Source organism: Penicillium manginii, assembly GCF_028828005.1.
Source record: "Penicillium manginii strain IBT 31320 chromosome Unknown utg000004l:1.0-7231830.0:1.0-7236170.0, whole genome shotgun sequence".
In the NCBI taxonomy this organism is placed as follows: domain Eukaryota; kingdom Fungi; phylum Ascomycota; class Eurotiomycetes; order Eurotiales; family Aspergillaceae; genus Penicillium; species Penicillium manginii.
This window is the reverse complement of record NW_026643105.1, coordinates 6,354,820-6,368,363: the sequence shown is the minus strand read 5'-3', so window position 1 is coordinate 6,368,363 and position 13,544 is coordinate 6,354,820. Positions and strand designations below refer to the sequence as shown.

General features: G+C 50.2%; 4 protein-coding genes across 4 annotated transcripts; 1 reads left to right on the top strand and 3 right to left on the bottom strand.

Moving 5' to 3' along the window:
- Positions 1-292: 292 nt before the first annotated feature.
- N7533_006084 (putative RNA 3'-terminal phosphate cyclase) lies at positions 293-1,675 on the top strand (the record flags this gene model as incomplete). Its single annotated transcript, XM_057102734.1, has 1 exon — positions 293-1,675. One exon carries the CDS (start codon positions 293-295, stop codon positions 1,673-1,675), a length of 1,383 nt encoding a protein of 460 aa, XP_056962364.1.
- Positions 1,676-5,810: 4,135 nt separating this feature from the next.
- On the bottom strand, positions 5,811-6,114 carry N7533_006083 (uncharacterized protein; the record flags this gene model as incomplete). Its single annotated transcript, XM_057102733.1, has 2 exons — positions 5,811-5,930; positions 6,037-6,114. 2 exons carry the CDS (start codon positions 6,112-6,114, stop codon positions 5,811-5,813), a joined length of 198 nt encoding a protein of 65 aa, XP_056962363.1.
- A 3,376-nt stretch (positions 6,115-9,490) lies between these two features.
- On the bottom strand, positions 9,491-10,874 carry N7533_006082 (putative inositol 5-phosphatase; the record flags this gene model as incomplete). Its single annotated transcript, XM_057102732.1, has 2 exons — positions 9,491-10,696; positions 10,776-10,874. 2 exons carry the CDS (start codon positions 10,872-10,874, stop codon positions 9,491-9,493), a joined length of 1,305 nt encoding a protein of 434 aa, XP_056962362.1.
- A 382-nt stretch (positions 10,875-11,256) lies between these two features.
- Positions 11,257-13,327, bottom strand: N7533_006081 (putative pyruvate carboxylase; the record flags this gene model as incomplete). The annotated part of the gene is made up of 2 exons (XM_057102731.1): positions 11,257-13,216; positions 13,275-13,327. 2 exons carry the CDS (start codon positions 13,325-13,327, stop codon positions 11,257-11,259), a joined length of 2,013 nt encoding a protein of 670 aa, XP_056962361.1.
- Positions 13,328-13,544: the final 217 nt, after the last annotated feature.

The window sequence follows — 13,544 nt, the reverse complement described above, 5'->3', positions numbered from 1 at the left end:
ACTTCGCTATCTTGGGGTATCGTGTTCAGCTACCTTAAGGTATCAGTATGCAATGGTAATCATGCATGCATCCCTGCCCATCTGCATGTTTACCATTTTACGATCTGATCTAGCCCTAATTGGACGGTGAGTCACCCTTAGTCCCTGACTCAACTGAGACTTAGGGCAGTGCAGCAGAAACTGAATTGAAAGGAACTGACATATTAGACCAGTGCGATCCGCTATGAATGCGCTCCTACGAAGGAATATTTCAATCCAATATAATATCCTTCGCAGGCCATTCATTCATTCCATGACAGCCCAAGATTCTAGTGCCGGTGGGGCAGCTCCCCCACAGCGATCGCCCCGCCACATCACGCTCGATGGACGAACCCTTGAGGGAGGCGGGCAACTAGTCCGCAATGCACTAGCTCTGGCTGCCCTTACCGGTCGCCCAGTCACAATTGATCATGTGCGCGGAAACCGTGGGGGAAAAACTGGGCTGAAAGCATCACATGCGGCAGCCGTCAAATTATTGGGAGATATCAGCGGGAGCAAAGTTACGGGGGGACAAGTGGGATCGCAGATTGTGACCTTTGAGCCCCCAGTGTTTGAAAAAGAGCAGTCAGCTACAGACGTACCCGCAGTTCCAAACCCAATTCTGGTTCCATTATCCAGCGTCTCACCGAAGCCCGAATACAACATCATTCTATCAACACCTGGCTCAGTCTTTCTCATATTCCAGGCTATTTATCCATATCTGCTATGGGTCGGATCGCAACCTGGCATTGAGAAGATCCGAGTTAATATCACGGGCGGCACCAATGGGACCAATTCCCCAACCTACGACTATGCCACGCAGGTGATGCTGCCGAACTTCAAGAAATTGGGACTCCCATCTGCAGAAGTCATTTTACATAAACGTGGGTGGTCAAATGGTGTCGTCGATATGGGATCTGTCAGTTTCCACATAAGCCCATTAGATCCTTCAGCGAAATTGCCTTCGTTCCCTCCCATCAACCTCATGGTATATGATCGCGGGAAGATCACGAGGGTCGATATCACTATCCTAGCACCCGACGTCCCTATGTCAGAAGTGGACAGGAAAGGGCAGCGACAAGGCATTCGCCATTACTGCGAGAGAGAAATTCGCCGTACCCTACGGAAGAGTCTTAAGAAGCTTGACCCATCTTTATTCGACCAAGAACTCCTTGATAACGACGATTATGGTGACCATGTTCCTATCACTTTGGCTCAATCCGAACCCACATCTCATGCTTCCAGATTCTATATACTGCTGGTGGCAGATACCAGGGAGGGGTTCAAGATTGGGTACGATGCTCTTGGAACCACTCGAGCGAAGCCCAACGCAAAGCTGCCAGGAAGAAGCAAACACAAGAAGGACAAGAAGGGCTCAAGTCAAAACAACCGTACAGATATGGAGCATATCGATGATTTCATCGAAGGCTGTGTTCAGGGGTTCATTGATGAGATTTCAGGGCTCGGAGCCAGCGAGAGCCACAAGAAGCGGTCGCCGCTTGATCAATACATGAGAGACCAGATTGTGGTCTTTGAAGAACTTGGAAGGCTTTCCAGCGAGCCGGAGAAAAATAAAACACCAGATGAGGATGCGCGATATTGGACACTGCATACTAAAACATCACAGTGGGTATGCCGGGAGATGCTACCTGGATAGGAGATCGATGGTAGACGACGAGACGAATTCGATAAATACTCACTTTGATGGATAAGTGTTAATCATGCCATTTACCTAGTCGGTCTGGTTAAATTAATGTTGTTGACTTGAGCGTATTAGTAGTAGTATTTGTCTTTCTTAAAGACAGCCACGGGCGTAGATCCTTGTCTAGTATCGACTCGAAGAGTGACCATAGATTCACCCAAAACACACCATGGCATAGAATTCCCTATATTATTGTCCAGAAGTCAGTCGAATTGGCACATAATAGTACTACTTACTACCTAGTAGTAGTTAGTATACGCCTCGCTGCACTTGCTGTAAATAGATAGTTAAGTTCACCTAGTAAAACTATGGGGTCCGTTTAGTTGAACTAACCCATGCACGAAGGAATTGCCGAGATCCACCAAAGAAATCAACATGAAATTCCCAGGATCATTGTTGCCAGATGGCCAGTTTATGTACAGTACTCTGTATGGAGGAGTAGTAACCGATTTGATAACAAGAGGGGCCCAATTCACGAGACAGACGGCAGAAAAGCCGAAAAGAATTCTCCGAATGGCCCCTTGGCCCACTTAGGCATACATATGTGACAGGCAGGGCCAGGGGCCTCGCATCTTTTTCTCAGACCGAGATTACAGGATGGGCTCATCGCCAGCCGAAAGGCAGGGTCGTTTCGCGGCCCAACCCCAGGGTTGCGGCCACCAGTGGGAGATCAGGGGATTGTGCGGACCATTGGCGACTCCACCCGGTGCGAGCGAAAGCCCAAGCACATTGGCCTGTTTACTGGAGGTGATGTGAATGGATACACAAAATTTCTACTGTATCTGGATGAGACGGCCCCAGGCGAGGACGTCACGAACAGGGATGTTTAGTCCCATCTGCATGACACAATGCAATAGTGGATGCAGAGCAATCCGCATCTACGTCTCGAAGGTTCGATTCGAAAATTCAAAATTGACCACCGGGGAAGGTTTCGCAAATCCCAATCGAAATCGAAATCGAAATCGTAAACTACACTCCCAAAAAATACAATAGTTCATGTAATGGCATGACCGTTGAACCCCGTAATTCCATACAAGCTTGGAGATCCGCGAGGTCCCAAGCCACACACCGACAAACCCAGCGCCAACGATCCAAACGATCACCATGACATCTTACCAATTATGGTGCCCTGAAGAAGGATGTGGAGACGTATTTCCATCCCCACAGTCCATCCTGAAACAGCGAACTGATCGGACTGTGGCTGAGCGGGGCAGCCACTTGTCGCAAGGCCAGCGAGGGAAAAAAAGGGGGCGGAAGCGAATACTCGGAAAAAAAAAAGCACAGGAAGGAAAAGAGTGACGGGGGAGCCCCACGGTCTAGTGTTTTAGATCATAATGAATTGGGGATCAGCAATCCACTGCTCTCACTGTTTCGCTCTCTGAACCACGTACGGAGTAGAGTAGAATAGAGTAGAACAGAGCAGAACAGAGCAGAGCCAAGCATCCCAAGTTGGACGGTGTGGGGATGGTCACCTGGTCCAGGAACGAGAAGTACTTGTGTCATATCCATAGGAACCAGGCAGCCACAGTGGGATCTAAGTGGGATATGTCTTGGAATAAGAACTTGAACCCGTCAGGATGGAGGGAACCGACGGCCGGACCAACAATGAGAGACAAAAGTCTCTTCAAGTTAGCACGCAACCCAAATCTGAATCAAAACTCGGCAAACTGAATCAAAATGCAATCAGACTCATCTCGGGAGGACCGACGAGTTGAATGGCGTAAATTAAAGACCTACCTATGACTTAATGAACTTTCTCTCCAACTTTGATGAAAAATACGGAAAAAAGAAATCCCCACACCCACTCTACCCTGCACATTGAATGATTGCAATTTCAAGCATCGACCCTCAAATGCAAGGGCGTTTGACACTTTGTCCCGGGACTGTAGCATTGGGCGAAGATCAAACACCACGTGAATGCACGCAATACTCCGTACAGAGCGTGCCAATGGGTGGGGGGTGTTTCAAAGGTGATCGGGATCGGGGTGGTTCGCAGCAATCCTCAAACCCTCAAGCCTATTCTAGTAAGGGGCTGGGCTCTGATGTTTTGTGCGGCCCAAGGAAGATTCTAAGGAATTCTGAAGCAAAATGAGGGCGTGTGGCGGACAGAAGAATGTGAGCTCAGACTGCGATGAGAGGAAATTATCAACGGCCCTAATTAATTAACCTGCCAATACGAAGAAATAATCAAATCATATGGCTAATTAGATCTGCTTCTCTCCCATCACTTCAAATTTGGATAACTTCCGAATGCATGTTTGATTGGATTGATTAGATTGTGGGTTCTAGGGTAGATGTCAGATAGATTAAAGTCGCTAGTCGCGTCCAGAAGCGCTTCAGGGCTGAAGGCTGAAACGCGCCTCGGTTGTTCCAATCTTCTAGAATGCGCGGTACGAGACTAAAGTATAATCCGATTTATGACTTTCTTTTTACTCTTCTTTTTCTTAAATATAGTCTATCTACTTCGTATCCGGTTTTGTGTCAGCCTTGAAAGTGTCCCGTGGTTGTTTTAGCCCCAATGTTGGCCCCTTCTACAGCACTACTCCATAAGGAGTAATTACCAGCCAGAACACTGCCTGCTGCATAAGGTAGTCAATTCGGGGTACTACGTAAAGATACCGAGATATCCGGACAAATCAATGTCCACCCAAAAACGGTCGTAAGCTGAGAAAGATCCTACGGCCGTTGCCTAGTGCCCAGCCTCAAAAGCAAACTAAAAAGCTTCCAAGGCTGATTTGAATCGTCTTTCCCTTTTGAGTATATTTTATTCTTTTTCGCCCTACCCTTTTTTTTCAGCTCGAGGCTCCACTCAAAGACTCGTGGCAGCTGAGGGCGACGGCGTGCGGCGATGGCGATGGGGGCCGTTAGAATCCGAGCCCCGATGCCCGATCCCCGGCCCCCAACTCCCGACCCCGACATGGATCAGGCGCATCCTTGTATTGGCTGCACGATGACGAATATGGAACGTGGGGGGGGGGGGTTGGTCTCTTGGCCGCTTGGCCGCTTGTATGAAACCTTTCAGTGTCTGAGAAGGAAGATGCGTGTTCCAAAGTTCCACATGCTAGGTGATAGCCGAAGGATCTAAGTTTGCGGCTGCTTGGATAAATTTAGTTCTTGGGGGCTGGGATCGACTGATAGGTCGTTCTAGATGTGCAGTCACCGAAACGTCTGACATGGATGCCATGGATCCTGTGATCTTTCCAGGCTGTGAAGTCCACCTGAGCCGTGACGACATGGTTTACAACGGTCAAATTAGAGTGCGGAGTAAAAGAGAGGCGGAGCGAAGGACAGAAGTAGAGTCATGTTTAGAGACAGTGCATTCATGCATGTATGATGCAGGTATCTAAACTAGTGGAAGACTATCCTAGGGAAAAGGATCATGGGTGATCATGGGGAACCGGTAAAGCATTAAATCGCAGAATGGGGGGTATGGCATCGCGGAAGCAAAGAAGTGAGCATAGAAAAGACACACAGAGAAAGTTAAAGATAATAAAAAAGAAGCCCGGTGAGATATGAACGAACTCATGCGCAAGGGGAAAAAAAAGGAAACGGAAGGAAAAAGAAGATCGATCACCGATCGATCACCATTCGCGCCACTGCCCGCCAGTGGCAGATTTCCATGGTAGCCATGCATAAAAAGAGACCCGGGAGAAAACAGATAGATCTATCCTCCATGCAGATAAGAGATCAGAATCAGAACGACCGTCATTGCTTCAGTTGCCCGTCAACTCGGAAGCGAGTGGAAAGGAAGGAAGTACATCTCGCGTTGATGTAGGGGATTTCTTTCCTTCGTGTAGTTGTGTTTGTGTGAGAGAGATTGGGTTTGCGCCGGGGGACATGCATTTAGTCCCGATGTAGCGAGAGACGTGAAAAATGAGAACGCAGGAAGATGAGAGCCGCTGTGTGGGTAAAGTCGACAAACGCCCGGTAGATGCATTATGAGAAGACGAAATGTAGATGGGATGGGATGAGCGGAAATTCCGCGGAAACCAGTCCGGAAAGGTCCTTAGCCCAGTAGTCACCCTTTTGTATCCGGAGGAGCATGGCGAGTGAAGCAAGCCGTGGTTCCAGAGAGGGGTGAGTTGACCCTCTACAGCTCGAGGTCCTCAGCCTTGAAGACTGCACTGAGGCGGTCTGAAGGCAGCACGCGCTTGTAGTCGCGAGGTTGGGCAAAGGGGGAGGCGGACGCTGGACGTCGAAGGTTGAGAGTCTGGAAGTAGTTAGGATACATTTGCCATTTGCCTCATTATTTGCGCCCCAGAATGCTTGGTTGCAAGGGTGCCCGTGGGCGTCGCGCATAGATTGTTAACACGTACCACACAGTCCGAGCACTTGCTTCCTTGACGGTTGACGCGGCCTCGGCAGCCGCGGGGCTGGTTTGCGCAGGAGTACATAGTGATGGTTGTGGTTGAGGTGAATGGGTATGGAGTAAAATTGGAGTCGTAGAATAGACCGAGGTTGTTGTAGCGTGGTTGCGAAGAAACTTCAGTGGCGTGTTGAGCAGAAGAGAAGAGAAGAAAGATCGCGGGAGACGTGCGGAGGTGAAGAAAGTCGCGGTTGCGGATGAGGGGATGGGAACCTCTTTGATCTTTAAAAGAAATATCCGAAAGGGGAAGGAAATTCGAAGCTAAGCAGGCTTGGAACTTTAAAAATTGGGAGAGATGACGTCGTGGAGAGAAAAGGTGGAAAGTTCTCTGAAGTACTAGTAATATTCACGAGTAGTACCAGTAGGGTAGGTATAGTAGTGAAGTTGAAGTGAAGGTTCTAGTGAATAGTATGGTGTAGGGGAAAATAGAACGGAGTCGTGGAAGGTGGGTAATAGGGGGGGGTTTATATCTCAAGAGGCTCAAGCTGCCATTTTCTAACAAAAAAGGAGGAAATTTTAAAAAATGAAAATGGAAAAAGGAAATGGACTAGAATTTTTAGGGTTCCATTGTTACGGGTTTACGGTCTGAAGCCGTTTGTAGACTGGGGTTGTTAGCTCCAGTTTTTTTTTTTTTGGGATTATTATTATTATTTTTTCTATCCTCCCCCCCCCCTGTTTCTCTCCTTCGGATATTTCTTATTATTTTCCCATTTGTTTTTTTCTCTCCTCTCTGATTGATTCGTTTTCTGATTACTATTTCCCAATCTGTCTAGCTTGGATATTTCTTCGACTATGGAGTACCAATAAGTACTGGTACTGTTACTGATACTGGTGCTGGCTACTGCTAGTTATAGAGTACTGAATTAAGTATTGCTTATAGTCCTTTGTCCTCTGCAACTGCACATCCTCCGTATTTCTGTCATCTCCGCGCTGTCAGTGACACGTCCCGTACTTTGGCCAGGTGGGCTCCGTTCGCACACCAGGGCAGATCGGTCGATCCCCTCCTTTCGACCCGGCAATGCGGGTTTCTGATCGGCTTAGATGCTGGTCGTTGATGCATGACGCCCTGTCGAATAGAAGGGGTGGACCAATGGCAGCAAAGACTGGCAAGAAAAGAATGCGCGCGCTGGTCCGGATCGTACTGGACTCACAGCCCGTCGTGATGGTTGATTGCAGGGACCCGGTGGAGCTCTGAACAGCTGACTGAATTCCATACACCGAGGGGGGGGGTCTCCTAGCTCCAAATCTCCAACTGTCCAACGTTGCCCGTGCCTCAGATTGAGTGCCGGAGTGAACGAGCGGTCCAAAGTGCCGACGTGGCAGTTCAATCCTTGGTGGGAGAGGACTGTCGAGGATCCTGTGTTAAGTGTACTCCGTAGAGTGTAGAGTAAAGGTGAGTCGAGTCGAGAGCCCCCCCCCTAAAAAGGGGCACAGAGGGGGGGCTCTTCCCGCGTTCAATTCCCGTCATTTCCAACTGTTTCGAGTTGATGCCCTAACACGAGAGCGTGTCCGTATTCTGTAACTTGCGCGATCCTGCCAGGATTCGAGTCTGAATCCGAGTCTGAGCCTAAGCCTAATCCTTAGCCCAAGCCTGAGTTTGGACATGCGCATCGGGCAGTGTTCTGGAAAACTGGGAATCCCCACCGCGCGCATTAGTCTGCTTAGCTCTGGTGGATTAACCCGTTCGGGTCTGTTTGCCAATGGTTTGCACGCCTGTCTTGGTCACGTCCAGGGCTGCACCTTTCCGAGCCCTGCGCATTGGTATTAATTGGTATTCGCATTTGCTGCATTTGCATTAGCATTGGCATGACCAGCAGACTTGCCTTGGGTTGGTCAGCCCTGCCAGTGCCAGCTTCTCTGCTCGGCGTAGATCAATTAGCTCGTCACTTCTGTTATTTGTGATTGGAGGTGGAGCCATCCGGGAAAAAAAAATGCAGAGGAAAAAGAAAGAAAAAAAGGGAACGGAAACCAAGGTACGGAGTACACCTCTGGAGATCGGTCTTCCGTCCTTTTAGCCCAAGGCCTAGGCAATGCCATCTTCTGACAGCTCCGGCACTCGATAAAGCTTGACGGCGATTTTGCCACCTGATAGCTTTAGGGTATAATTGCCGCTAAAACCTGTATTGTGCACTGTACGGAGTATAGAGTACTGACTGATAGCTGAAACTCTCGGATGACTGTCCCCTTTCTTTCTAAACATCCTTCTTTCTCTCTACTTTCTTTGTTGCTTAATGCCCCGCCTGCCCAGCCATGGCAAATTACGGTTTCGTCAGCACCGCGTGTCGCACAGCTTGGAAACGGCAATCGGGAGGGAACGTAGACTATCCAATGTACTCCCAAGGCATTAAGCTCAGTCTAGGTCACTTGACTAGCTCAGGTAGCTTACGGCTCTGCGCTTGGAAATCTTACGGTAGCGACGGCACTCCGTGGAGTTCGGTCTGCATTGGCCCTCTCCTTCAACGCCACCTCACCTCCGAGATGCATGTCAAAAATGACTGAACTGATGATTTTAGTATGTCTGCATACTGCACACTCATTCATATGACAATATTCAGTGTTTATCCAGCAGAGACCCGTAAATCGGATGTCGCGGACCGCAAAAGAACGTGTCGACGAAGCGGGTCAGGCACCAAAAGAGCCGTACCAGCCCAAGAATGGAGACGACGGATAACAGCGGAGAGCGCAGAAGAGGTATAGACCGAGGCAGAATTGAGAGATATGGAGAGTCTAGAAGACGATCGAAGGCGCAGAAGGCGGGTGGTGGAACACGAGCCTCTGAATCTGGACCGCCGCAGCCTGGGCGTCTGGACAGTCACACTCCTCCCGTGTGACCGGGGCCTGTAAACCTTACTACGACAGCAGAAATCAGGCCGACACTGCAGCCAGGCTGATGACAAGCGCGCAATTCTGAGCTCCGGACCACTTGGGGGCCTGGGTGGTATGGTATGTAGCCGGCAGCGAATACCGGTGACCTCATGCCTCCGCAACCCCAGCCACCAAACAGCCGGCGATGCGGCCAGACCATTTGGGACCGCCTCATGTGACCATTTTGAGGCGAGGGAAATCTTGGAAAATCGGCCACTAGTGAACCCTGCACTACCTCTCCCTTCCTTCGGCCCGTCGCTGGATGTGGAAAGATGTGGACTGATGCGGACTGGCGTGGAAATGTGGTGGAAAGAGAGGGTTATCTGATGGACGTCATTTGACCCGCGGCTGGAGGCTTGAAGGGCTTTTGGAGGCTGCTGACGCTTTGTACCTCTTGCCCTTCGGCCGGTACCGAGGCCTGCAAGATCGTTTACAATGTCACACCCTTGTCGAAAAAAAAGAAAGGAGTCATATTATTGTGATCTTCTCTAAAAGAGCCAGAGTCCCGAAATGCCATACAGCTGCGTCGCATCGTTCGCTCACACATCCCACAACGAACGAAGCACTACCCATGCACCGATGATTCCGATTGTCGATGCAAGAAGCAGTCCGTTCCCTTCCCAGGTCAAGCCCAGGTAGGCCAGCAATCCCACCGCCACCTCCTTCCGCCGGGCAGTATCCCGCCGAGACCTCCAGTGAGGGTCGATTGAGAATGGAGCCACCCTTCGGGGGGAGGGGCTCATGTGATTTGATTCGGACGAGGGTGTGTGCCGCAAAGATGGAGGGAGAGGCACAGACACGGCCAGCGCGACAGGGCGATGGTCTGACTGGGGAAACAGAGGGAGCGCGTCGTACGTGTGAGGTTTGACCCGTCGATCACAGGAATCTTGGCCAGCCCAAGACGGCGTGTCCAGAAAGAGAATACGGTCGCACCAACTGGGCCAACGGTGGCTCGACCACTCCCATTCGGCATCTCCACTGTCGACTCCAAGCCGAGCCGCTTGGCGGGCCGCATCGGAGTATTTGTATGTTGGGGGGAAGTCAATGGGCGCTTCTGAGAGCCCATGGAAACTCTTGCCCTGGCGCATCTCCCGCATCAGTTGGTCCTCCTTGAGGAGGTGGGAATAGTGCGTGGTATCCTCGCGATTGACCAGCCGGCGAGGAAACCGGAGTACATCAGTCTTGGACGGTCCGACATCTGACGTGCGGTAGTTCAGGTCTCCTGCCAGAAAAAGGTAGGAATTTGGCGCATACAGATCCCTGCGGTTGCTCTCCGATTGATCTGGTGATCGGTGCTCCCCGAGTAGCGCGGCGTTCTCATCTGTTCCCTCATCGGGCCCACCATGTTTGATCTCACTGCTCGAAGAGGGCTGCTGTGAGAAGACAAGGCGTTCGACGATACTCTGCCAGTCCATATTTCTCTGCTCCAGTGCATCCTCCATGGGAGCCAGATGCGCCGCCACAAAGGTCAAGTCCACCGTTTTGGCCGAATGGTCGTCCACCACATACCCTAGACGAGCCCCAACGGCGCCCTTATTGCCCATCTCTTGAAATCCGAACCCAACGTGCGCAGTGTCAATACTGGATATCCTGTCTGTGACATCGGCGCGGGCGAAAACCATCAAACCGGTCATACCCGTATGGTCCTTCACCACACTTTCGTAGGACTCATTAAATTGCTTCGCAGTAGCTTGTTTGACGGCCTGAACAAAGGCATCGAAGTAGGGAATCAGATATGACCCCCCCTAGAAAAGAATAGGCGATGGGGGCTATTTCTTGAAGAGAGAGCACGATCAGCTCTGGAGCGCTAGTACCCCGCCCTACCTTCGTGAGGGGATCGAAAAAGTGATTTGCGAATAGATCCACATCGATACGATCCCTCGCACAGTTCGCTGTCAGAATGTAGAGATTCAAGTCTTCCATGCCTGCTATGGGTTGGGGTTGGAGAGTCGATTGGGCCAAGAGAAGTAAAGTAATGAGCGGTGACGTCGATCGAAAACCACGTGCCTCACCAAAGCAAGGCAATAGAGTTTACGTTATGGCAAAAAGGTCAAGCACGATCATGCAGCTAAAAAGTGGAGAGCAAAATGATGAGTACCCAGCCTCTAGGTGGTAAAGAATAGATTGATTGTGAATCAAAAAGAATGCATCATCCGTGAATCGAACACGGGCCTCGTCGATGGCAACGACGAATTCTACCACTAGACCAATGATGCTAGTTGATATAGGAAGCAGAGATTTATGACAATATCAATCCTTGACAATATCGGAGACGTATGTGCTTATATTACCTGATCTGCTTCTATCATAGCTTCCCTCGCATGTGCTTCTCCTGTGGTTCATCTAATTCCACAAGGAGCATTCCCTCGGCCACATCTTCTTCCTTATCCTCCATTTCATGAACCCATTCCACCCTTCCCTCCCTGGGACTTCGCACCTCCAGTTCCATCTTCATTTGTTTGACAAAGGCCAGCACTTGATTCTCGACCACATTCTCCCCATCGGAAACAAGAATTTCAATGAGCTTTCCAGAAAGAGGTAGCACAATATGTCTGGGATTCTGAGGGTCTCCTCGTCGGTGCGTGGACGATACAAGAGCCGATGCCGCAGTCGAGGTGGTCTCTAGTTGCATTCGATACGGAATCGCAATCTGAGATGTAGGGGTTGTGTACTCAATCTCAGCCGCCAAGGAAGTGGGAAAGTCATTTCGAAGCACACGGGAGAGACGGAGGTGGTGGGCTACTCTAGCGGATTCTTGAGAGGTACCATTTTCCAGTGGCTCCAATGTGATGGACCACGCGTCTCCCTTCCGGAACAAGAGATTTGTAGTAGGCAGTCCAGCCTGAGACACTGATTGTTGAGAGACAGACCTGAGTGTTTCACCACTGTGCAGGGTATTTGCGGTGCGTTTACCCAACTGATGGACTTCGTCGAGCTTGAGTCCTAACCACTGCGTGTCAACCTGGCCGGCGACGAAGTCCGGATGGGAGACGATGCCACGGAGAAGATCAATGTTAGTCTTCACGCCAGAGATTCTCGAATCTGACAAAACTCGCTGAGCTTTTCGGACCACAGCATCCCAGTTAGATGCCGTAAGAATGATTTTGGCCAGAAGGTTATCGAAGTTTGATCCCACTACTGACGCACTCCCATTGGAAGTGTTAACATTGGTGTCAACGCGGATCCCATTCCCACTAGGAACGACAAACTCGGTCACCTTCCCAATACTCAGAGCAAAATTATTGCTTGGATCCTCAGCACATAATCGAACCTGGATTGAAAAGCTGTTTGGCGGAGGCGTCTTCGAATTGACCCCCGCGCCTAGGCCAAGATCCTCGAACGTTGCTCCCTGTGCTAGCAGAAGCTGCATCTGCACCAGATCTAAGCCGCTGATAGACTCTGTGATAGTATGCTCTACTTGAAGTCGTGGATTGACCTCCAAAAAGTAGAATTCTCCCTTCTGCTCATTAACAAGGAACTCAAATGTTCCCAGCGAGCGATACCGAATCTCAGTAGCCATCTTCAAAGCCGAGTCAATGATTTCGGCAACCAATTCCCTATCTTTCATCAAGGCAGGTGCGCATTCCACGACTTTTTGAAAGCGTCGCTGCACACTGCAATCTCTTTCCCAGAGATGTCGCACCTGTCCCGTGCCATCGCCGATAACTTGGATCTCAACATGGTGGAATCCATCCACAGCGGCTTTCTCCACAAATACCGACCGAGAAGGCGATTCACCAATTGCACGCTGGATACTACTATCCAACTCCGAGTCCTCATGAACCAGACGAATTCCCCGCCCACCACCACCGTCCACGGCCTTGATCATGACAGGAAACCCGACCCGATGGGCAAAAGCCCGCGCCTCATCAACATTGGCTGTTGGCTGGTCCATAGCTTCAAGCACAGGGACTTGACACTTTTGGGCCAAAAGCTTTGCTTGAAGCTTATCGCCGGTACGTGCAAGATTCTCAGGCCCGGGGCCGATCACGATAGCCCCCGCCTCTGCGAACATGCGGTGCGCAAACTCGGCGCTTTCGCTGAGGAAGCCATACCCCGGGTGAACTGCGTCAATTGAGTGTTTCTGTACTAGATTAACGAGCAGTGAGATATCCAGATATGATGATGCGGTTGGGATCTGAATTGCATGGTGTGGGCGTCCGATGTCGCAGTGCGACTGATCATCAGACGTGTACAGAGCGAAGATCTCGACTGGCTCGGGCAGTTCCCGTGCGGCGTGCAATATGCGAACAGCAATTTCACCTCTATCGAATGAGATCAATAAATGCTAATGAGTATAGAATGTGGCTAGTGGTGACGCACCTGTTTGCGACCAGCAATCGCTTGATGGTTCGTGAATGCGGGGATGACGACATGGCGTCACAAAATCCGGGGTAGCAACAATCGCAGACAAGCCTCTCAGCTAGTATAAATTAGTATATATGAAGACTCTCGATAAAAAGGAAAGCTATATGAGGTACAAAAGGCAGGTATGTGGCGCGACAAGACCTGTTGGGACAGTTCAGAGTTACTTTTCTTTATAACACTACAGCAAAAACGCGCCGAGGTCCTCGGATAGCCCCGATTTCAATT